The 24,464-nt window shown below is 54.7% G+C and overlaps 1 protein-coding gene across 2 annotated transcripts; it reads left to right on the top strand.

Annotated features, from left to right (window-relative positions):
- Positions 1 to 546: 546 nt before the first annotated feature.
- Nr4a1 (nuclear receptor subfamily 4 group A member 1) lies at positions 547 to 20,782 on the top strand. Of its 2 annotated transcripts, XM_032885036.1 has the most exons (8): positions 547 to 629; positions 4,773 to 4,889; positions 16,069 to 16,955; positions 17,739 to 17,868; positions 18,156 to 18,307; positions 18,677 to 18,879; positions 18,969 to 19,147; positions 19,940 to 20,782. In XM_032885036.1, the coding sequence occupies exons 3-8, from the start codon at positions 16,071 to 16,073 to the stop codon at positions 20,194 to 20,196; spliced, it is 1,806 nt and encodes a 601-aa protein (XP_032740927.1). In that variant the 5' UTR covers positions 547 to 629; positions 4,773 to 4,889; positions 16,069 to 16,070; the 3' UTR covers positions 20,197 to 20,782. The 2 variants fall into 2 exon arrangements, with proteins under 2 accessions (XP_032740927.1, XP_032740918.1); XM_032885027.1 differs by lacking the exons at positions 547 to 629; positions 4,773 to 4,889 and adding an exon at positions 12,976 to 13,122.
- The last annotated feature ends 3,682 nt before the right edge of the window (positions 20,783 to 24,464 follow it).

Genomic DNA, 24,464 nt, shown 5'->3' with positions numbered 1-24,464 from the left:
CCCGTGGAAGTCCTGTACCCTGCTACCTTGTTCCTTCTCCTTGGGGTGTTACACACTCTCACAGGCTGATAGGTAGGCTGGGTTCCTGACCTCCCTAGCCTAATTGCTGTGTGACTTTGGGTAGCAGCCGAACCCCTCTGGGCCTCACTTTTTTCCACCCTAGTGTTCAGGGGAAATCCCGGGTAGATTTATTCATGAATTGGGTGTCAGGGGTGATGTCCTGGAGGTTGCAGAGGGCTCACCTGGAAACAGCAACCCTACCCTGGCCACGGGAGGGGCGCGTTATGTAACGGGGTGTGCGGCGGGAGAGCTTTGGGAGGCGGGGGACGCGGGGCGGGGCGCTCGAGGCTATTCCGGGCGCCGCTATTTTTAGCCCATTGATGAGGCTGCGCCGGCCGCCGCCGCCGGATTCCGGAGACGTCAATGGGGCGCGTCACGGTCCCCGCTGGCCTCCCGCCGGGGGAGGAGTCGGGGGCGGGGGCGGGCGCGGCCGGAACCGCGGGCAGGGGCGCCCGGCGCGACGGGGAGCGGGAGGCGGCGGCGACCGGGCATGGGCGACCCTGCGGGCCCGAGCGGGGCGCGAGCCCGGAAGGCGCGGGCGGAGACGCGAGCGCAGCCCGCGGGGCCAGGTGAGGGGCCCGGGCGGCGGGGACCTGTGTTCGCCGATGTGTGGGTCAACGAGGTCCCCTCCTGCCCGCCCCGGGGGCGGCGGGGCGGGTGAGCGGCGTTGGCTGGACTGGGCCAGGTCGGAGACAGTGCCTCCACATCCTGGTGTGGGGGAGCCAGCAACCCAGGGTCACTTAGTGCAGGAGAGGCTGCCAAGGCATCCATTCGGGCTTGGGAACAGCGGTGGCATCAGAGGGTGGTCTGCATGGATGCATGCCTCATCCTTGGACACATTTCCCTCACCTTCCGCGTCTGTTTATCGATAAGTGACCAGAGGAACTAGAGGTGGCTTCATGGCAAGTGACCTGGGTTTGGGGTTAGTATCATGGGCATGCATGCTCTGGTAGGCAGGTTTCCAACAGGTGTCCAAAGGTACAGATGGACCGAGGGCTCTTTCTGCCTGCACTGGGGCATCACCTCCAAGGGGAACGTTCAGATCACTGACTTGGGCAAAGACTTGACAATGAAGCCAAGCTTTTTCGTGAGCAGGGCTAAGAATGACAGTGTACTGTGCTGTAAGGTCATGATTTTTAATGATGGTGTTTGTGCGGCCTACACGGGTGAGGTGAATGGCTCTGGTAAGAAATAGTGAGGCCTTGTTTGGAGGTAAGGCGTGCAGGCCCCGTGCCTGACTTAGAAGCTCACCCACCTAGCCAGAGAGCTGTTCTTTAGGAGGGGTTCCGACTACTCCATGCAGTGGAGAGGGTTCCCACTACACAGCCGCACAGAAGGGATGCCTGGGTTCTAATCAAATAGCTTTGCTAGCTTTTAACCCATTTCTAGGCCTGGTCTTTCTCAGTGAATTAAAAAAAGATCCCTTTCTTGTAGCACTGTGAGATGAGATGTCAGTAAAGTTCTTTTTTTTATTGGATATTTTGTTTTATTTATTTGCATTTCAAATGTTATCCCCTTTCATGGTTTCCGGTCCATAAACCCCTTATCCCATCCGGACTCCCCCTTCTTCTATGAGGGCGTTCCCTGACCCATCTGCCCACCCCTTGCCCCTCCCCGCCCTGACATTCCCCTTCACTGGGGGGGGGGGTCGGTCAATCCCTGGCAGGACCAATTGGTGCCCAGCAAGGGCATCCTCGTCAGTAAAGTTTTTTTTTTTTTCTTTTTTCTTTTTTTTCCGGAGCTGGGGACCGAACCCAGGGCCTTGTGCTTGCTAGGCAAGCGCTCTACCACTGAGCTAAATCCCCAACCCCGTCAGTAAAGTTTTTAATTGGTGCTTTTATTTTGTGCCTGTTGTTCAGTGTGGAGCTGTGTCCAGATCCCTTAGGGCTTTAGGAGCCCTGCCGTCCATGCCTTGTGGCAATTGGAGATCTTAGTCAAGAAAACACTTGACTGCTTCCTAAGAAGGGCTTAGCAGGTTTCTGGCCAGTTCCTACAGGCGCTGGGATCCTAGAGGTCAGCTTTTTCTGATTCAAAATTATGATTCAAGCAAAAAGGAAGATTTCCATATCTGTTGGGAAGATGGAAGAGACAGCTCCTTAGCTGGGATGTTCTCCTCCTCTGGATGGTCTTCCTGACCCAGCTCAAATGGAGGTTCGTGTTGGTCAACTCTTGCCCCTCACCCCTACAAACCCTAGCACCTGCCCATCTGTTTCAAACTGCAGTCGTGGTGCTGGGCAGACATTGTTTTCTAGTAGGGAGATAGATGATACACAAGTGAGAAGTCAGTGCTGGGTGGCGTGAAAACAGGTTAGTGTTGGGGGTGGGGTGGCAGGAATAGGTCTTTGAGAAGGTTAGATGGAATGGAAACCCTGATACACCGAAGCAGACAGACAGACAGGCAGGCAGGTAGACAGATGAGGAACAGTAACTTCCCCAATGGAGGGAACAGCCAATGCTAAGGTTGTGGTGGTGAAGGAAGAACCCTGCGACTAGGGGGAGGGATGGATGGGGGGACCAATAGGACCTGGTACCAATGCACACCCGCCTTTAGAGGCCACCTTCCCTCTTTTGAGTTGCCTCAGCCTTGGGTTTGCCCTCTACACAGCCACTGGTGCAGTCCCATTGCAGCCGGGCCCCAGCGTTGGCTTGCTCAAGATCTCAAGGGCTCCCAGGTCTTCCCCTGTCCTGGGCACACTGCCTTGCTCCTGGTAGTTCAGGAATGCCGACCATGTGACTGTTAGGAGGGAGTTCTGATCTAGGGACAGGCGATGGGATAAGACACCTGTTCTTCAGAGCTGTCAGTCACTTTCTGGGGACAAGGTGCCAGGTTCTGTCCCCCGTGTCGACAGAAGATACAGACCTGTGGGGGCAGGGGGTCAGTCCACTTTGGGATGACAGGCAGTGTTTGTTCTGTTTCTGGTGCACGGGGGACGATGGCACACTCCCTCTCGGTGGCAGGTTTGTCTCCTGCTTGCCTTCTGTTCCTGGCTAGCAGTGCCTCAGCTGTTCCATTAGGCTTCCCTATCCTGAGTTTCACTCGTGGCCTTCACTTCTGGCTGTTAGCCTTCTGTGTGAGGGGTGCTAGAGAATGAAGCCCAGGGCCTTGTGCAGGCTAGGCAGGTGCTCTACCACAGATGAGGGAGAATCTGGGTATCTGAGTCACAAGAGCATCCCTTAGCTGGTGCCCTTGGGGCAGAGGTCAGGAGCATGTGACCCACCCATGGGCCTTCCCCTCTCTCGGTCCTTCCACCTACTGTTGTGGAAATACCTACTTCTCCTTTCCCACCCTCTGGCCTTCAACAACAACGACCAATGCTCTGCTTAACTCTGTGCTCTCTGTGGGCTCGAGAGGGAAAGGAGAATGATGGAGAAGGGGAAGGGAGGGAGAGGTGTGGTCAGGGACCATGGCCAGTGCCAGAGGAGAGCTCAAGGTTAGGGTCTGGTACAGCACTGGCTTCTGCTTGAATCAGAAACCAGGTGCCCAGACCTGTCCAGGACAGAGACCGAGTCTGGACTTGGCCATTTCTTTCTTCTTTTTTTCCCCCTTTCCTTTTTTTTTTTTTTTTCTTTTTTCTTTTTTTTTTTTTTTCGGAGCTGGGGACCGAACCCAGGGCCTTGCGCTTGCTAGGCAAGCGCTCTACCACTGAGCTAAATCCCCAACCCCCTTTTCCCCCTTTCTTATTCCTCTTGCTTTACCTCCTTCTCCGCTTCTTGCACCTCTCCCTGTTTCCTTGCTGGGGATTGAACCTAGGACCTTGCCCCTGGTAAGCAAGCCCTTTACTGTTGTCTCAACCCATTCTATTTTGGGATAGATTCTCATTGACTTGCCCAGAGTGGCCTTGAACTCCTTCTGTAGTCCAGATAGGCACTGAAGTTGTAATCCTCCTGCCTTGGTCTCCAGACACGCTGAGATTACTGGCTGTGTTAAGAGGCCCACCTTTTGCATGCGTTCATTTAAGACCTCCCAACGATGATAGGTAGTGATACGTGTGCTTGGCTCTCTTTTCTGTGACAGGGCTCCCTAGGTAGCCTTGGTTGGCCTTGAACTCGAAAAGCTCCCCCTGTCTGTGCCTCCCATTCTGTATAAATCCTCTGTGTTTTAAACTAGTAACAGCCTGCAGCTGCTGCTTTTTGAGATACCAATTACATGTCATGGTTTCTTCTCTAACAGAGAAGCAGGGAAAAGACTGCTTCATTTGTTGAGGGACCGTGGTGGGCTGGAGCCGCGATTGGGACCTAGGTAGTCTGATACCCTTCACCTCACCTCATGCTCATGGTCTGGGTTCCCATCATAGGAGTTCAGAAGAGTCTCCTTGCTTGAGACCAGAGAGGCTTGCATAGAATCTTGTCCTCTGGAGACCTCTGGGCTGTAGGACTAAGTTGCAGTCCTGTAAGGAAGGACAGGTGCTCTGTCTGTCCTAGCAGGGGCCACTTTCTCTCTGATGCACATCCCAGTATTCCCAGGGGCTTCAGGCAGGAAGGAAACAGGCATGGCGGCAGAGATAGGATGCCTTCCTGGCTCTGAAATGCTCAGATGTCGTCCACAGTTCTGACCACCTTCACATCCCTCAGAGCCCATTGCCCAGATTGTCTTGTCCCCGCTGTGACCTGGATCCTGCCTCTGCTCTGACTCCTTGTCTTCCAGTCATTTTGTCTTCAGGAGCATGCCCCTGAAGGCTGTTTGCTCCTCACTAACGCTAATTCCTCCATAGGCCACCATGGACAGAGGCCAGCCCCTGCTCCTCCTTGGTGACTTGACTGAGTTGCTGGGCCCTGAAGGCTGAAGGGATGGTGTGAATGTTGACAGTCCTGTTGGCCCACCCGGAGTGGTGAGTATTGCTGCTGTCCTTGGTGCACCCCTGGGGCCCTGGAGCAGGTGGGGTACGATGGAGGCAGAGGTGGGTGCAGGGCTGCTTGGAGAGGATGTGGTCTGGGGGCTGGAGGGGGAAGCCCTGCCGAGGCGAGGCGGCGGGCGAGCTAGGTTGCTAAGCATGGGAACATCTGATTTCTTCAGACGTGGGGTGATGATGCGGGGGTGGGGACAGGGAAGCCTTATGTTCTTAACAGCTTAGGCTGGAGCTCTGGGTCCTGGTCTCATGGCTGGGTGAGGTGACAGCTGCTCTCGGGGCAGCCTGTGCATGGTTCCAGGAAGCCAAAGGGTGGGGTGGGTAGCTGAGGGCTGAGAGCGTAGCAGGGCCATGTGGGTTTGAGGGCTGGCGTGTTTCCAGGGTGTAGGTACTGCACCGGGGAGGTGCAAGTCCTGGACTATACCTGCCAAGCGTGGGGGCCACCCCTGTCACCATAGCAGCGTTCATCCAGTATTCTAGAGAAGGAAAGTCCCTGACCTGAGGCCAAACCTGAGGTCCTTGGTTTGCTCCTCCACTTACTGCATTGCAGGGGACGTGGCTTCTTATGGTCCCACCAGGAGGGAGGTAGTGTGTGCTGAAATGGAGAATCCAGGGTCTGTGGGGCTCCTGGGAGCCCAGAGGCTGGAAGGACTGATGGTTGAGGGACACCCTTCTCCAGATGGGCGATCTGTAGGGGAGGGAAGGGGCTTTCACAGGGCCCCTGAGATGCTGGGATGGGGCTAAGGGCCCCTAAAATTTGATCAGCATGCCTAGGGGAGCTAGCACCCTGGATGTAGGCCCCAATAATCTCTTCCTCTTTCTTTGGGGCATAAGGCCATTTCAAGCAGCAGTTCCTCAGGTTTGGGAAACTCTAGATGAGTGCCTCTCAACCTTCCTGATGCTGCTACTCTTTAATATGGTTACTATGTTGTATGTACCCACACCATACAATTATTTTTGTTGCTACTTCTTTTTGTTGTTGTTGTTACTTCTTAACTGTGATTTTGCTATTGTTGTGAATGGTAATGAACGTATCCCTGTTTTCTGATGCTCCTAGGAAAGGGTTATTTGGCCTCCAAAGGGGTCTCCAACCCACAGGTTGAGAACAACTGTTCTAGATGATTCTAAGACTGCTCATGGTCTCTCTCTCTCTCTCAGTGTCTTCAGTCCTGTAGATCTGGTGATTAGGGTGCAGAGTCTCTTGGAGGTAGGAAAGACACTATGCAGTCAGCCTAGAGGAAAGCGGGAGAGGCCTGGGAAACCTGGCTCCTGGGAGCTGGGCTGAGTGTACACCTGGGATCCAGCTTCTTGCTGGCAGTGGGGTCCATAACACCAAGCTGGGTTGGGGACAGGGAGAATTACTGGAGGTGGAGGGAGCAGGTAGCCCTGGTCAGCAGAGATCTGGACTTAGGGAGCTTGTGAGTTGGGGTGACAGCAGTGGCCAGGTGTCTCCCTCCTCTTGGCCCATATTTCTACCCCCCCCCCCAGCCCACTCCTGGCTTCCTGAAGACACAGCCTTCCTGTCCGGGCAGCACTCATGTCTGCTCTGTTGTCTGGGTGATGTGACTGGGTGGAATTCCCATGTCGAATATATTGCCACCCAAAAGGACTGCCAGCCAGGGCCCCGTGAGTGTTAGAGCTGCAAGTCTTGTGACGTGGGCACCTGTTTGCCAGGCCTGGGCACGGGCCCAGGGTCATGCTCACTCTGGGGCTCCCGTCAGCTGACTATTTTGGGCTCTTGCTGACCTGGGCCAAAGTCAGGTCCTAGCCAAGAGAGCCTTGAGGCAGCTCTCCCGGTCCCCAGAGGCCAGCTCTGGTTTCTGCTATATAAACAGAAGAGGACACACTGACTTGGAGACAGTTCCCATCCAGAGTCTGCTCAGCCAGTGCATGGCCTCAGCTGGGAAGGACAGGCTGGCCAGCTGTCACAGCTCCCCACTGGGTTCCTTGAGGCTGTGGAAAAGACCCCTCCCCCCCACAACTAACCCTGGATTCTTCTTTTGCCCCCTGGGTCTGTGAAGATACACACTGGTAAGTTTGGGGACTAGGGACACAGAGGCGCAAAAATACCCCGAGCTGTTTGGATCTCTCCCCACTCTGCCCATCCTGCCAGATGTTTTCCACTGTAAGTGGCAGGCTAGATCCTTTGACTTTGAGGGAAGGGGAAGAGAGAGGAAGAGAGAGTGGTTGGGAGTCCTGGAGACAGAGAATGCGGCTTGGTTGGACTTGGTGGTGGAAGTCAGACTTGGGACTGACTGGGGACATGGGGACAGATTTGCCCTGTCTTTCCTCACAGACTGCCCACAGGTTGTCTTTACTGCCTGGTGGAGGCCTTCAGGTTGCTCAAGCAGAGGGAGAGAGGAGTAAGCAGGGTGTCTGTCTGCTGGCTTATCTTAAGGTTGCTCTCTCCCTGTCCTCGCTCCCTGCGGCTGGGCTGCCCGGGGACTTCTTGCTAATCCTCCTCGAGTCTGCTCTGCCTTCTGTCTGTCCCAGGTGCTTTGGGTGCTGAGAAGCAGGGCTATAGCGAAGCCAGCTTGCCTCAAACATGCTCCCAGGGACCTGGGCCAGAGGCAGCCTCTTTCGTGGGAGGCTCCTATGCTCTCCTCCTCCTCCTCTTAAAAAAAAAAAAGTTTCCCCTTTCTGAACATGAGTCTCTAACTGAATCCAGAGCCTGCCACTAAAAATACTTTAACAATAGGAAAGTGTGGTAGTCTTCCGGCTGAGGCTCCTTATCGGGGAGGTTTTATTTTGGAATTTGACTTTGTGCTGAGGAGGTTGGGTGGGGAAACCTTGGGCAGGGCTAAGGGAATTTGGTGGGTGTGGGTAAGGTAGTGGAAGACCCTCTGAGGCGGGAAACTGGCCAGTGGAGATGCACCCAAAGAGCTTGTAAGGAGGGAGAAATGAGTAGCCTTTCCCAGAGGACTTCGAGCTCTTCTATGCTTTCCTGTTCTGCCTGACAGTTCCTCTTGAGGTCTAATCTTATCCCTATATACCGTGTTATTAGTTTCTTCTGCCTGGGAGATAGATGGGAAGCAAAAATCACTGGACTGAAGGTAGCCTCTGTGGCTATGCCGACTTCCTTCAGTAATAACACCCCCACCCGCGTATTAATAGATCCCTTTCCACAGAGAGAGCTCCTGGATAGAACTTTACTGCTCCTGCTTTCTCTCAGGCCCTCAGAGGGGATGGGGTTACTGTTCAGGTCTCAGGGAGAGCGTAACCCTGGTCCTTAGTCTGTCCCTGCCTGTCCCTTGCCACTCTCAGGTTTCTGTTGCCAGTTCCTGGCATCCAGATCTAAGTACTCTGTTCGGGGGTTTAGCCTTTCTCTCCCTTTAGTGAAATAAACTCCCCACCATGGAACTTATGGTCTCCCCAGGGGGCTATAGGACCTGGCCAGGTTTCACTACATAGAGATTTGCTGACCTAGAGCAAGATACCTTTGGTAGCTCTTCCCATAGCTTGCCCGTACTGAGGGAGTAAAGACACAGGCCTCATGGGCTAACCTGGGAACTCAAACTGGAAACCTGATTTTTTGGGGAGTGAGGGAAGGACCAGGAAATTAGGGCTGGAGATTTGGTCTTAACCCTTCACCCGGGTTCCCAGAGCTGCTCTGGGAGGCCCCTGAGGCAGCAGGTAGCACTTCCCTGCCCACAATACAAATCCCCATGCCCACCGCCAGGGCAGGAAGCGGAAGTGGCCTGGTCAGGGCTGGCTGCAGGCTCTGGGGCTGCACAGGGGAAGCTCCCGGGGCTACTTCTCAGCCGAGGAAACAAGGCTTACTCCCTTGACCCACCCCCATGGGAAGAGCATGGGGGTTGTGGGTGGGGACGGTCTTAGTAAAAGGAGGGAGGTTCCTGCCCTCCGCTTTACAGGATGGGGCCCTGCCCAAGGGGCATCGTGGGAAAGGGCTGTGTGAATCCACTTCCCCTATTCCCTGTTTACCCAACTCCGCAGAGGAATGATGGTGGACATCGCTAGCTCAGGCTACTTACTATTGAGGAGTAAAGGCCATAGTAGGAAAAGCTCTCTGCAGGAAGGGGAGAGACACATGGAGGTGTGCCCCCCGAGAGGGAGTCCGTAACCCCTACCATCCTGGGTTCTCCCCAACCCCATTTTCTGAGACTGAGTTTGCTTATGTGTTTCAGGTTGTCCCTGAACTTTCAGTGATCCTCCTGCCTCAGTGCTAGGACTACAGAGGTGCGCCGCCATGTTTTTCTGATGTCATGCTGCAGTGCCTCCTTACTCCCTGTTCTGAGTAACTGTTGATAGACGTATACTAAGAAACAGCTACTGTGATTTCAGACGCGTGCCCTTGAAAGAACTTGAACTCAGTCAAGTCCGGCCGCATCTGCATTCACTTAAATCAGCGGCTCCCAACTTTCCTAACACTGCGACCCTTTAATACGGTTCCTCATGTTGTGGTGTCCCCCAACCATACAGTTATTTTTGCTGCTACTTCATAATGGTAACTTTGCCAGTTATGCACCGTAATGTAAATATCTGTGTTTTCAGATGGTTTTAAGTGACCCCTGAGAAAATGTTGTTTGGGCCCTAGTGGGGTCGTGACTTGCAGGTTGAGGACTGCTGCTGTCATAGATTGAAAGCTGGGAAGATAGTCTGATCACCGACCTCTCTAGAGCCAACACATTTGAGGCTCCAGCAGTCCAAATGTCCAAATCAGGAACGGGTAGGCCTGCAGCCCCATCCAAGGCTCCCTCAGAAACACCTGTAATACACTGTGGTCTGATCCGCTTCTGCGGTTGCATTTACAGCCATCGGAGTCAAAGCAGTGGGGGCAGCGTGAAATGGGAGTTAAGAGGATCTGTTTATAAGATGCAGGTTGTAATTTTAAAGCTCAGGGTGGGCAGGAAGAATGATGAATTCAAGTGTAGTACCTTGGCACAGAGTCTGGCCCTTGGTTAGTATCTTGCTTTTGGACTTTCCTCCTCATACCAGTGAGAAAAGGCTTCTTAGGGAATCGGGTAGCCCAGGAGCTGAAGGAGGCCGGTCATTGATTCCAGCTGAGGGAAGAAGGATGGGGTGATGGGTAGGCCTGTGACTGACATTGCACTGCAAAGAGGACAGGAATTAGCTGAAGTACCTTACCTAGGGTGCATTGGTAGACTGGGCCCTGGTGTGGGGTCTGACTGGGTAACACTGGTTTGTTCTGCAGTGTGTTAGCTCTTCTCCCTGTCTAGGTTTTGGGTGTTCAGCTCCAGTTTTGGACGCAGGTCCCAGCATTACTCATTCTCCTTACTCCTACCCGCAGTGAGTAGTTGAACCTGGTTTGGGTCTTAAGAGTTGGACTTGGTGGTCCACTGAGAGGCCTCTGCCCAGTCTGGGAGCAGGTTTGCTCTAGGTCCCCCAAAGCTTGCACCAATTATACACCTGCTTCCTCCACCTTGTGGAACCCTGGGCTAGAGTTCTTGGGCAGCCTCTGGCTTGCAGGGATGAAGCCTGGGATGCCCCCCAAGTCCGTTTTGCCTTCCTTCTGTCTGTGCTAGGTTCCACACTGGTGCCTGCATGAGTGGTCCTGGTTCCCACAGAGCGTCTCTTTCTCCGTATCCACGACAGAGTGTAGTGAGTTTAGATAGTTTAGATCCAGCATCACACTTCCTGGTAGCAGCTGCTGTCCCTGGTCTCCCTCTAGCTCAGAGGCAGCAAGGAGGCAGCCTCTGCAATGCAATGCTTAGTGGCTCAGGGAGGTTGGCCTGAGTGAGGGTGTGCTCCAGAGTCCTCTGCTGCATACCGGTCAGCTTCTCCCTCAGGACCATCTGTGCCACTTCTTGCGAAGGCAAAGTGGTGGGGAGGGAGGATAATGCTAGACTTGAGACCAGCTGAGCCTAGGCTTCAGCTCACCGTGCTGAAGACAGGGCAGTGCACCTGCCTTTGCTGGGGTTGGGGGGGAGCCCTCCTGGCTTGTCTTGCTGGCATATTAAAAAGACATTTTGAGGGGTTGGGGATTTAGCTCAGTGGTAGAGTGCTTGCCTAGCAAGCACAAGGCCCTGGGTTCGGTCCCCAGCTCCGAAAAAAAAAAGAAAAAAAAAAAAAAGACATTTTGAGTGTAGAAGGAAGCATCCAGGGCTGGGTGGAGAGATAAAGTAGGGAGTCAGGTTTGCATATCCTTTAGAGCAAAGGAGTTCCTCCTCATGGAACCCCTGGATCCTGTCTTAGTCGGAGACGGCATTAAGGATAGCAATGGCTTCAGTATTTCAACGAAAGCCCAAGTAAACTTCTAGGCAAAGGCCCAAGGAAAGGAAAATGCAACCATGGATGATGTAGGGGGAAAGGTCCAGGATGGCTCCAGTTGGCTTCAATCCTGTCCACACTTCATCTTCTCCTAGATGGCTTTGTGTTCTTTGGAAGGCGGCTTGGGGAAGCCCAGAGCCATGGACTCAATCGAAGCAAGACTTCATGTTAGGCTGGGGGTTCTGGTAACTTCTGAACATATCGCTGAACGACATCAGCAATGTATGGATGCTGTCCCATACGCAGGGGACAGTGATTAGGAAGAAATGGCAGGCTGATTGGGGAGGTCTTTTCTGGTGATGGGATGGACTCCAAGTTATGAATACTAGGTAAGAGCTCTACCACTGAGCTATGCCCTCAGCCTGTTTTAAAAACCAGTTATGGCCAGAATGGGAGGTCATCGGATAGTCTAGGTTAGTCTGCTGCACTGGTGGGATGGCATTGGTTGTGGCTGGCAGCAGAAATTGGGGGTTTGGGGGGGCAGAGAAACTGCAAAGAGAATTCCCAGTGGGGAAAGGTAACCACTGAACCATTTCTCTACACTCCTTCATTTCTCTTACCTTGCTAGCAAATGAGGGCTCCTTAAGCTTAGACTGGGATGGAGATGTGACCTGCACGGTGACAGCTCCACGTAGCTGCAGCCTGGTCTGTTCTCTGAGTATAGCCCTGGTCGGGCCCTTCTCTGCAAGCAGTAACTGGTTACAAGCTGCTCTCTTCACTGCTGGAGCAGATAGTGGGGAGGCAGGTGGTCCCGGTCAGGGATTGGGACCAGGAAATTGATAGGACAGTGTGAAAGGGCTCCTTGGAGATGGAGGGCATGGCCCTGGGTTCTAGACCCCAGTGTGCTACTACCTAGCTTAGTGACCTTGAACGTGGGCCATTATGTTTCTGAGTCTATTTATAAAATGGGGAAGAGTTGGCATGAGTTTGGAAAGATTTCTCAGGCTCCACCCGGTTCTGAAATTCGGCAATTTCTCAACTAGGGTGCATCCATCCTGCGAGGGGTTAGGGAGGCCACCGCTGAGAAACCAGCATCAGTGTGGAGCAGAGCCTGTTGACCCAACCTGGCAAAGCCATGCCCTTTCGGAAGGGGCTTTGAAGGCCAGATCGCCCGTAGTCAGCAGTGAAACTGGGGTTCTAACTGTCATTCCTGGGGCTAGAGACCCTGCTAGGCGAGACTTATCAAGCGCACCTTACCAAGGCAGAGGCACAGGCCCAGCCCACCTCTCTTCTGGGTGCGTCCCAGAATTGCTTGCCTCAGCCCTGAACTGCCCTGGCTGCCCAGAGTGGCAGAGAGTGACACCATAGGTGTCCGGGACAGACTGGGAAAGCGACAAAGGCGGAGCAGGGCTTGGGGTAGGGGTGGGCAGGAAGGAGAGGGCGCTGTTGGCACCAGGAGCAGCTGGAGGGGAGGAGATCCTGCTCTGGGGAAGCCCTGCGGGCGCGGCTTTACAACACCCCCTCCTCCTGGTCGGTTATTTCGGACCCCGGGACCCGATCCCGAGTCCGGCTTGGGGAGCCTAGTGGGTCTGGAAGCTGCTATATTTAGCCGGTGCAGCGGGCGAGAGGAAAACTATTTATAGATCAAACAATCCGCGCTCCCTGCGTCAATGGAACCCCGCGTGCGTCACGCGCGCAGACATTCCAGGCCCCCCCTCTTCGCCCCGCCCCCTCGGGCTCCCCGTCCCCGCGCCTCCTCCTGGCCGCCTCCCGCCGGAACCGCGCCGCCCCCCGCGCCCTTGTATGGCCAAAGCTCGCCGGGCCGCGTGCGTCAGTGGCGCCCCCGCCCCTCTCCATGCGTCACGGAGCGCTTAAGAGGTGGGTCGGGTTCGCCAGGGGAGCCCCAGTGCAGGAGGCTGCGAAAGTTGGGGTAGTGTGCGAGAAGGATTGCAGAGCGCACGCGGAACCAGACTGCGACTGGGTCCTGGGTCGCTGGTCCCGGCCACGGGGAGCGGGAGCCGGCCGGGTAGGTACTCCGCAGGGAGCGTGCATCTGTTTCTAGGGGTAGTGCATGAAAGAGATGGGGTGTACGCGCGGGCGGAAAGGGTTTTCGGGTCTGCTTACGAGGAGGGGTGTGTAGGGTGCATTTTGGTATTAAAGGATAGCTCTTGGAGTAGGGTGAGCGCGGGCTTAAGGTTTTAGGAAGTGGGTGAAGGGTCTGCAAGGTGCTTGGTGCCGGTAGGTAGTGGAGGCTTGTCCTCCTGGAGTTTTTCCCGCTAGGATGCCCAGTGTGAGGCTTCTGTATCCTGGGTTTGGGTGTTGATTGCAGGGTTGAGGTTGTCTGAGCATGGGACAGGGAGAGGTACATTGAGCGTCAGCGTTGCTGGGACCCATGCAAGTACAAGTAAGATTGGATTTCCACGGCTCTCCTTCCCGGGCTCTCAGACCCTTTCCCCAGTTGTTTACTTAAAACTTCGTAGGCAGTACTTACATTTTCTGATTCCCTTACCGAACTTTCTGTCTGAACGGTGCTGGAAGACCTGGGGATTGCTGAAGGAAATGGCTAGCCAGATTGGCTGGGTAACTGCCGTGTTAGATTCAGTTGTCAGAGTATCTAGAAGCATAGGAAGGAGACATAGCAGTAACCTGGTGCAGTCAGGGAAAGGGGCACGTGGAGACTAGGTGGAAGTTGCTCGAGATGGAGTCTTGGTGTGTTACCGACTTGGGGAGAACCCTTCTGTCATCCCGGACAGGCTTGCAGACCCCAGTGGTCTCTGTTGAATCTGTTAGATAGGGTGCAGCCTACCAGCTTGTTCACCTAACAGGTGCAAGCCACCTTGTTGCCAAGGACCTGCCCCAAGCCGGATTCTCCCACTCCCTCCTTCAACCCCGCCTCTTCCTTCTCCTTGAGACACCCTCCCTCCACCCCCACCCCCCACCCCCACCCCCAGCCCCACTCCCAGGAGGCTAGATGCAGGTCTGTATCTTGGGTTGCTGACTATCTGCCTGAAGCAGGGTAGATTGGTGGGGGTTGATCCGGATGTAGGATGTCCAAGTGGAGAAACAGGATTTGAATGGAGCTGGAACAAATGCCCAGTCCTGACTGGCTGCCACCCTCCTTCCTCCACCCCCAACCCATCCCTGCCCAGGCTTCTTCTTGCAAACGGAGGCAGAAGTGGCCATATTTATTTCTCCCAGGTGCTGTATGCCCGAAGGACTTGCCACACGGCAGGCAGGCAGGGCTGGAACTGGGTTGGGGTGGGAGGCCACTGTTTTCAGGGAAGTTGTATGCCTGCCCGGCCAGCAGAGGAGCTGTCCTGTCCAGGCACCCAGGGGTGGGAAGGGGATGGGAGTAGACGGTTTCAAGGGCCAGCATGTGGTGGCAGTCTCTTCCCACCCCACCCTCTGCTCCAGTTTGTGTGGCTTGTCTTCTCAACTAGAAAGGCTGTACAGACCCCAGACTTGGAGGCGGAAAAGGACACTAGGTCCTGGAGCCTCCTCTGCAGGTTTTCAGAGCAGATGTGAACTTAAGGACCTCCTCCAGCTATCTCTGGTCATTCAGGTGCTTCAGGATTGGGGTGTGTGTGTTCCTTTTGCCGAGACCCTGGATGCTACAGGAAACAGACATCTGCTTTAGCAAAGGGACACAAGCAGGGACAGGTTGTCTCTGTGCACATCCACTAGTAGGTCCTTCCACTCTGCCTAATTAATTAGCTTGTGTCTACTGCTGGGTTCTGAGTGTTCTGTTATAAAATGGCCAGATTTGGAGTTGGGGAGATGGCTCAGTGGCTAAGAGCACCCACGTGGCAGTTCACAACTGTCTGTAACTACTGTTCCAGGGGAATCTGACACCCTCATACAGACATACATGCAGGCGAAACACCGATTTACATGAAAAATAAAAATTAAGAAAAAAGATAAATGACTGGGTTAGCTGAGAAAGTCCTGTTGCGAGCTGTGCTTTCCTCTGTCCAGAGGCTTCTCTCTGGATCTTCCTGCTCAGTTTCCCATCCTCCCTTCAGTATATGGTATTTTAAGGTTTTATTTTTGATTTTTAAAATTGTTTTTAACTGCATTTATATGTGTTTCTCTGTGTGTGAGTATGGGTGTCCTGCGAGGCTAGAGACATCAGATGTCCTGGAGCTAGAGTTACAGATGGTTGTGAGCTACCTGATGTAGGTGCAGGGAACTGAATTTAGGGCGGGTGGAAGAGAGTGCATGCTCTTAACCACTGGGCAATCTCTCCAGCCCCCAGTGTACGGTATTTAAAAGTCTGTAACAATGTTGCCCAACCCAGTTGAGGAGCTGGGGATAGTGAGGAGACCTAGTTCCCCCCACCCCCCACTCCTGGAAACATCTCAGAAAGTACAGAGTGGGTGCATAGCCTCAGATGGTAGGATTGGGGTGCCAGTGATCAGCATGCAGGGGGTGGGGCTGCGTTCTCCTAAGGCTACCGTGGTGGGAGATAGTTTTACCTTGACCCACAGCTTCTACTCCATTTCCAGGATGTCTGTCTCCCAGACACTGTCTGGGGAGGTGAGGAAGGGAGGGGTGTATAGAGCCTGGGGTGTGCCGGGGACTGGTTGAAAGTCAGCCGATCTGCTTGGGGGGGGGATGAAGGGTGGACTGAAGCTCTGTGGGTTGCCTCTCCCAGCCCCCACCTGTGAACAGGGAGGCTGCGGGTTGCAGGAACACAGCCTCCCCCTGTTCCTATGGGGACATGCTGGATAGATGCCTTTCCTAGTTCCCAGGCCCACTGGGGTGTGGCCGGTCTTCTGACTGAGCCCTCTTGGACGGGGTCTCAGCCTATGAGCTTTGCGGCTCTTTGAGGTAGTGCCTGGGCTGTAGGATTAGGATTCTTGGGTTCTGTGGTCCTGCCACCTGGCTGCCCTGGGTCCTACCAACTCTTCTGGCTTCCCTTACTGACCCCTCCTCCTTCTCCCTCCTCCCTTGGGTCTCCCTCCCTATCCAGAGATGCCCTGTATCCAAGCGCAGTATGGAACACCAGCAACCAGCCCAGGACCGCGTGACCACCTGACAGGTGACCCCCTGGCCCTTGAGTTCAGCAAGCCCACCATGGACCTGGCCAGCCCTGAGACGGCGCCCACCGCACCTGCCACCCTGCCCAGTTTCAGCACCTTCATGGACGGCGGATACACCGGAGAGTTTGACACCTTCCTATACCAGCTGCCGGGGACAGCCCAGCCGTGCTCCTCGGCGTGCTCCTCTGCTTCCTCCACGTCTTCTTCCTCGTCCTCGGCCACCTCTCCCGCGTCTGCTTCCTTCAAGTTTGAGGACTTTCAGGTGTATGGCTGCTACCCTGGCACCCTGAGCGGCCCATTAGACGAGACCCTGTCCTCCAGTGGCTCTGACTACTATGGAAGCCCCTGCTCAGCCCCGTCACCACCTACGCCCAACTTCCAGCCATCCCAGCTCTCCCCTTGGGATGGTTCATTTGGCCACTTCTCCCCCAGCCAGACTTATGAAGGCCTTCGGGTATGGACTGAGCAGTTGCCCAAGGCTTCCGGGCCTCCGCCACCTCCAACCTTCTTCTCCTTCAGTCCTCCCACCGGTCCCAGCCCCAGCCTGGCCCAGAGTTCCCTGAAGTTGTTCCCAACACCAGCCACCCACCAGCTAGGGGAGGGGGAGAGCTATTCCATGCCAGCCGCTTTCCCGGGCTTGGCACCCACCTCTCCGAACTGTGACACTTCCGGCATTCTGGACGCACCCGTGACCTCCACCAAGGCCCGCAGTGGGTCTTCTGGGGGCAGTGAGGGCCGCTGTGCTGTCTGTGGAGACAACGCTTCGTGCCAGCATTATGGGGTCCGCACCTGTGAGGGCTGCAAGGGCTTCTTCAAGGTATTTTGTTGTTCTGGGCGACTACATCCTGTTGGAGGTGGGGATGGAGTGGATCATCTGTTGGGATCTGTAGTGACCTCCCTTGAGGTTCCTTCCCAGATGGTTCTGTCCTGCAGGAAGGGGACAGGTGTACTATCTTAGGGACTGGGACTTTCTAATTCAGCAGGGCACACAGCTCTCTAGAGCTGCAGAAAGCTGGGGAAGGGGACAGAAGGTGTGTGTGTGGCCTGCAGTGGTGCTCGGGAACAGAAAATCTAGTGGGCAGCCTCTGGCTCTCCCCCGCCCCCATCCTGGGGGGCGAGGGGGCCACAGGCACTTGTGTTCCTGGCACTGGATGAAAGGACACAGGCAGAGGGTTCGGTTCTTGCTGGGGGTGGACTTAGGAACAGGCTGTGTGTTTGTCCCAGTGCTGGGTGCCTGCTTGACTTCCCCTCCCACCTCCACCCTCTTAGCTCTCTCCTCTGTGCTCCAGGAAAGGACAGGTGGACGCTCGCAGACAACCTGTTAGAACAGGTGTCTGGACGGCCTTGGGAGTCCCTAGTCCTTGGTCTTGGGGTCTGGGATCTTCCGTTTGAGGTAGAAACCTCCTCCAGTATCTCCCAGACTCCTCTCCCTGCTCCGGCCCTCCATTCTCCCTCCCCTGCACCCAAATGTTAGGAAAATAGCTATGAACAGAGAGTGCTTTTGTCTGCATTGGCCACAGGATCTGGACGGTCCCCTCCCCTGGGCTCCCCCCCCCAGCCCCATGCTCTGACAGCCTGTTCCGTGTCCCCCCCCCTCCAGCGCACAGTACAGAAAAGTGCCAAGTACATCTGCCTGGCAAACAAGGACTGCCCTGTGGACAAGAGGCGGCGGAACCGTTGCCAGTTCTGTCGCTTCCAGAAGTGCCTGGCTGTGGGCATGGTGAAGGAAGGTGGGTGGCAAGATGGTGCCCTAGGCATAGGCGACCTGATGGGGTGGGGCAGCCGGGCTCACCAGGATTTGTACCTAATTCCCAGCCCCACCTTTAGACTCCAGCTCCTAAAAGCAGGTGTAGTTTCCACCTGCTTTCTGGAGAGGGTGGGTGGGGAGGGCCTTGTGGGGTCCCTGCCTGCCATGGTCTGGGTTCCCCATCTCGGACTTCTCAGAAGTGGGGTATATAGTATGCACTGAAGACTGCCCCTATTCCTCTTCTCTCAATACTGCCTGTTTTCTCTGCAGTTGTCCGGACAGACAGCCTAAAGGGGCGGCGGGGCCGGCTACCTTCAAAACCCAAGCAGCCCCCAGATGCCTCCCCTACCAATCTCCTCACTTCCCTCATTCGAGCACACTTGGACTCGGGGCCTAACACTGCCAAGCTGGACTATTCCAAGGTGAGATCTTGCCTGTCCATCCACCCTGCCCTGAGAACAAACGTAATGCCTCTGTGCCTGTTAGGAAAGGCTCTCCCTCCAGGGCAACATCAAGAAAAAGGATCCCCTCTGGGCTGGCTAGTTGGAGAAGTGCACTGTGGTGGGTGTGGGGTCAGGGAGCAAATTGCAAACAGGCACCATAGCGCTGGGTTTCCCTGTGGGAATTGACAAGCACATGGGCCCAGTCTGGGGCTCCTTTGCACTTCTGGATCTGGTGTCCCAGTGCACGAGACTCTAATGCAGCTGGTGCAGGCTGTACTGTGCAGCCAGTGCACGACACAGCTGTGTGGGGCAGGCCCTGCTGTGGAACTTAACCTGTGTTCCATTCAGTTCCAGGAACTGGTGCTGCCCCGCTTTGGAAAGGAAGATGCCGGTGACGTGCAGCAATTTTATGACTTGCTCTCTGGCTCCCTGGACGTCATCCGGAAGTGGGCGGAAAAGATCCCGGGCTTCATTGAGCTTTCCCCAGGAGACCAAGACCTGTTGCTAGAGTCCGCCTTTCTGGAGCTCTTTATCCTCCGTCTGGCCTACCGGTAAGCTACCCACCACCCTCCTGACCCTGGCCCTGCTGCCCCAGCCTGCCCCTACCCTGAGGTCCTGACTGTCCTCTGCTTCCTCACAGATCTAAGCCCGGTGAGGGGAAGCTCATCTTCTGCTCAGGCCTGGTGCTACACCGGCTGCAGTGTGCCCGCGGCTTTGGCGACTGGATAGACAACATTCTAGCCTTCTCACGGTCCCTGCACAGCTTGGGTGTTGATGTGCCTGCCTTTGCCTGCCTGTCTGCTCTGGTCCTCATCACTGGTGAGTGGCAGGTACCAGACTGGGCTCCCTAGAGTGCCTGCAACATTGGGATGTCAGGACCTGCAGAGGGACTTAGCTCTACTCACCCCAAAAGCTTAAATCAGCCTCTGAGTGACCCCAGACTCCTCAGGATGTGACTGTAGGTGCTGGGCATCATCTAGTTTAGGGTTTGGGTTTGTTTTAAAACCTTCCTGTCCACCTCACAAGGCACAGAAGAGTGCACACATGAATGTTTCAGATTCTGCACTTGGATAGCCAGCGCCACGGTCCAGAAACAGGACTGGCATCGGCTCTCCGTTAGGCCCCCTCCTTATTGTCTCTGTAAGAGGCAGCCACTCTGCCAGACACAGTGGCGTTCCTGTTGTGGATTCTAGTGTGCGTATCACAGGGTATGGGCTCTGGTGTTCGGTGTAGACGTGCCTGGGTCCCTTCTGCTCCCGCTCCCATTTCCACTTAGGCTTCTTAGGGGATAGAACAAGATCAGAAGAGCTGGGTGGAGCTTGAAGGGGTGGGTGGTAGCCCGAAGTCACTCCCGTGAGACGCTAGGATTTTAGAACAGCGTGGAACCTCTACCCCAGAAAACCCAGGCTCGGGTTTTGTGTTGTTTGTCTGTACCTCAGCTAGCGATTCAAACTATCCGAGCCTGTATCTCCCTTGGAGCGTTGAGAACACTGGTTTCAAATGTTGACTGGTCTGGAAAATGGGTTCCTTGTGGGACACGCTAGAGGGTCGGGGGAGCTTGAGAGGTGAGGGGGGTCAACCGGATGGCTAACTCCACACTCCCCGCTGCAGATCGACATGGCCTCCAGGACCCTCGGCGGGTGGAGGAGCTGCAGAACCGCATTGCTAGCTGTCTGAAGGAACACATGGCCGCCGTGGCAGGAGACCCACAGCCGGCCAGCTGCCTGTCACGTCTGCTGGGCAAACTGCCTGAGCTCCGGACTCTGTGCACCCAAGGCCTACAGCGCATCTTTTGCCTCAAGCTGGAGGACTTGGTGCCCCCTCCACCTATCGTGGACAAGATCTTTATGGACACCTTGTCTTTCTGACCCTGCCCCGAACACGCGTGCACACTCACGTGCATGTTCTTCTTGTCACCCACGTGCCTTTAAGCCCATAGCCCACGGACCCCCAGACCACCCCACCCCCCAGCCTGTTTTTTGAGCTAAGACTGATGTACCTCCTCATTCCAGAAGATGGACAGAGAGAGAGAGAGAGAGCTCAAGACCTGGGGGGGGGAGGGTGTGTATTCACGGGGGTGACCCCACTATTTCTCTTATCCCTCCCAGCTCAGACCTGGCCTTCCGCGTGTTTTTGTAAGATAAACCATTTTTAACACATACCACTCTGCTGTATATAAGCTGACGCTGCTGTAAATACAGAAAGGAAGAGGTCGGGGCGGGGGTTTGGGAGGAAGGGGTGGGCCCCCCAACCCCGCCAGCTGGGCAAGCCTCTCGAGCCTCCAACTTGAGATCTCTTCCGCTCTCCTTCCATGTGTACATAGCTGTCACTCAAGAAGGTGATTGACAGATTCTGATTTATATTTGTGTATTTTTTTTCCTGGATTTATAGGATGTGACTTTTTCTGATTAATATATTTAATATATTAAATAAAAACTAGACATGTAGCTGAAACTGAGTCTTTCTCTGGCACTACTAGACATTCTTGCATGATTCTACAAAAGGCAGCAATAACCCAGGGCAAATCTCAGCTGTCGCCAGTGATCTGGTCAGCCTCCGATACTCAACCTGTAGGCGGTAGGTCGTGGTGAAGCCTGCTTCATGCAGCCATTAAGGAGAACGCTGGGACTAACTTTCCTTTCTCGGCAAACACGCATCTCACTTTGGTGCCCAGATGGGGTAGACTTGCTGTGGGGCTCCGCTCGTTTCAACCTGCCTATCTCGGCTTCCTGAGTGTTGGGATTATAGATGTTCACCCTACACCTGCATCTGGAACTAATTCCTAATGTGGGCCCTCCGTGGATGGCAGCTAACCCAGGAACGAGAACAGCAAGATAAACATAGCCTCACGTCTCAGGTCTGTCTCTTAGTGTTCTGGCCCTGGGGTTAATAAAAAGACAATTTATGATTTGCACTATTTTTTTTAAGTATTTTAAAAAATATTTATTGTGGGCGTGGTGGCGCACATCTTAATCCCAGCACTCGGGAGGCAGAGGCAGGTACATCTCAGAGTTTGCGGCCAGCCTGATTTACAAATTGAGTCCCAAGGACAGCCAGAGCTACACAGAGAAACCCCATCTTGAAAAAAAGATCGGCGTGCTCGAGTATGTGTGTGTGCATACACGTGTATGTGTGCGTGCGAACATGCGGTAGGTAGCACGCATATGGAAGTTAAAAGGTAAGTTGTAGGAATCAGGCCCGTCCTTCCACCTTGAGATTCCACCAGAGACAGAAGTTAGATCGTCCAGCTTCTCCGGAAGCATCTCACCTTCTGAGCCCCTTCACCAGTCCCATTTTATTTCGGGATGGTGGAGTGGGAGGGGGTGATGCTGGGGCCTCACGTACGCCCAGCAAGCACTCTACCACTAGGCCGGACCCCAAGGCCTCTCACTTCTTGGTTTGCACATTTGTAAGAACAGAAAGAGGAATAGACCTAGTCTTTTAGGGTCTGGAGAGAGTTTTGATGTGTGGCGAATCTGGAAACTGCTGTAGGTGATGTTAATGTAAGCTTTGTTGAGTCCACAGTCTTCGTGTCCCCATACCCTCTGCCAACCCCAGCAGTGGGATTGTGCGGCCAGTGGTCCTTGGATTCCTGGCAGGAGGGAAGACTGTTCTGAAGTCATTACCAGTACCCAAGTGTCCTATCAAACGCTCTAGCTCCTGTATTTATCTGCCCCTCATTTGGGGTCTCAGAGGCAGGTTCTGACGCTGTACCTCAGTGAAGGAATATTTGCCTTAAATATGTGAGTTCCAATTTGACACCCAGTGCTGGAGGCGAAGATGACCAGGAAAACATAAATCTAAACTGAAAGGATCCTTAGGCCTGTGACAGGCTGGCAAGAGGCCTGAGCCCGGCCTCCTTCACAGTGCATAGCTTCAACTCATTTCCAGAATCTCACAGGGGGCCTGAAGGCAGGACCCTCACAGCCATTTCTGACTACCTTTAGCTCCAGGACCCAAAGCAACATCTCCATGGCCTCTTGATGAGGGACGCTGGATCAGAGTGGGCAAAACGGGGCTCTGTTCTTCAGTCAGGAGGACATGCATGCTTCTCCCAGGCTCTAACTCAGCGTGAGATTCTCTGAGGAGCTCCAGCTGTGTACCCGTGTTTGCGATCTGGGAGTACATTTCAGCCTTGGGCCCAAGAAAGGTCTAAGGGGCTTGGGCAAACCCTGCCTAGCATGGTAGGCTTCCAAGCATGCACCCTGGGACAGCAACTAGTTCCAAGTGAGCTCTGAGTAACCCTAGCACCCAGGTCCGACTTCCCTTTGCTGTTAGGGAAGCCACGATCTCACCCAGACTCAGTTTCCCCATCTCTTTGATGACTCAGGCTGGGGACAGAATGGTAACAGCTGATGTCCAGACTGGTTCCCTCTCATTTTCCTTGTACCTCAGGGCAGGCAAAAGAATTCATACTCCCTTGCTACGTGCGTGTGGGATAAGGGGAAAAAACTCTCAGTCCTTACCAGACTCTAAGCTAGCATGTCGACAGCTGCCTTACATTTGATGCTTCACCAGCTTTTCACCAGAGGCCCTCAGCACCGCGACCTGCCTTTCTGTTTGTTTTAAGACAGTTTTGCAGTGGGTCAAGGCTGCCCTTGAACTCACAACAGCTCTGTCCCCTTCTCCCCAGTGCTGGGTTTGTAGGTCTGTACCTAGATAAACATCAGTCATTGTATTTTTCACGAGAGGGTAATCCTCTTCAGAGGAAGGAAGTGACTTCTCCAGGCTTTATTAATTAAGTGGCTTGCTGGGTGTGTGCAGTCTGTTGACCATTGGGCTGTCCAGCCCGTGCTTTGCGAATAAAAGACTCTCCACGGACAGCAATTCCTTTCCTGGACTCTTGCACTTGGGGCACAGGGTGGGGGCTGATCTGCGACTCCTGCCCTGCCCCACCCGAAGGCTGGAGCCTGCAGGCGAGCCCTTTCTTTCCACCAGCAACTGGAAGAACTGGCCTCCAAGTCTTGCTAGGGGCTGAGAGGGCGAACAAGGGGGCATTGAGCCTATTGGGGCCTCACAATGGCGGCTCTGTCCCTGTCGGTCGGGGGCTGGGCCCGTTTCCGATGGGGACAATAGTCAAAAGGCAGTGACGCTGGCAGGGCCTGGAATCCCGGGCGGGATTTTCCAAGGCCTCAAAGCCTGCTGTTTGTCCTCATGGGAGACCCAGGAAACCTGCCGCCTTATTGCCCCCAACCCACGCCGGGCTCAGTGCCTGGAGGTCCTGTCCCCCTCCCCAGCCCTGAGGTGACCGTGCCTTGGGAAGGGTGGGTTCTGAGGTGGGATTTCGTTTCTCTTTAGATCTGGGTGGGTGAGGATGCCTCACATCTGGTCCTGGTCACCCAGCTTCCATTAGGGAGGGAGGTGGTGGAGGTCGGCCTTGAGGAGACGAGGAACTTGTCTATGCTGTTGCTGAGTTGAGCCGACTACAAATCTGCTCTTAATCTACGTACTCTGTTCCATGGGAGCAGCCCCAGTCCTGCAGGTGGAAGCATGAGAGAGAGCTTGTGAGGTGGGAGGCCATTTTGTAGTCCTGGGCAGGGAGCGACCGTACAAAGCAGATCAAGGTCATATCCTGGACAAGGGCGGTTCTGGATGGCCTCACACGAGCTAGGGATTCTATACGGCTTTAGCTTCAACATGGAAGACAGCCAGGTCTCTCTCCAACACACCATTGACTTTAGAGACCCCAGGACCGCTGGGCCTTCTGGGAGTGTAAGGACGACAGGCGAGCTTCTGCCTACTTGGTTTCTACTTAGGTCCAGGCTTGGTCCTAATTCCTCATAGCTCAGCAGGCAGTCATTCTTCCCTTCAGAGGGACCTGTGTTCACCCCCAAGACTGTCTCTAGCCCTGTGCTAAGTTCAGGCTTTCAGGATTCTGCCTATCCCTTTCCCCAGCCCCAAGTTTGGGGGGCTGTCTGGTGAAGGCCTTAATGGATAGCAGGATTTGAAACTTCAGAGCAGGCGTTGGAGGGAAGCACCTCTTTGCTGTCCCTTTTCAGGGTAGGAGACCCATTCCAGGGCCTCCAGCTGGATTCCAGCCTGGCCCTGCATTCCAGGGTCCCCCCCGCCCCAGAACTCATGGCCTTGGCTTTTGCCTCCAACCTGCCTCCCTTAGACTCTTGCCTGCTCATCTTCC

The sequence above is a fragment of the Rattus rattus genome, chromosome 1 (genome assembly GCF_011064425.1).
Source record: "Rattus rattus isolate New Zealand chromosome 1, Rrattus_CSIRO_v1, whole genome shotgun sequence".
NCBI classification, from domain to species: domain Eukaryota; kingdom Metazoa; phylum Chordata; class Mammalia; order Rodentia; family Muridae; genus Rattus; species Rattus rattus.
This window is presented reverse-complemented; position numbering and strand designations above follow the sequence as displayed.

Excerpts from the sequence above, each read along its gene's own strand:
- Nr4a1 (XM_032885036.1), top strand. The coding sequence starts at position 16,071 with ATGCCCTGTATCCAAGCGCAGTATGGAACACCAGCAACCAGCCCAGGA. Across the intron at positions 18,880-18,968 it reads ATCCTCCGTCTGGCCTACCG|ATCTAAGCCCGGTGAGGGGA; the intron begins GTAAGCTACCCA and ends GCTTCCTCACAG. Across the intron at positions 19,148-19,939 it reads TGCTCTGGTCCTCATCACTG|ATCGACATGGCCTCCAGGAC; the intron begins GTGAGTGGCAGG and ends TCCCCGCTGCAG.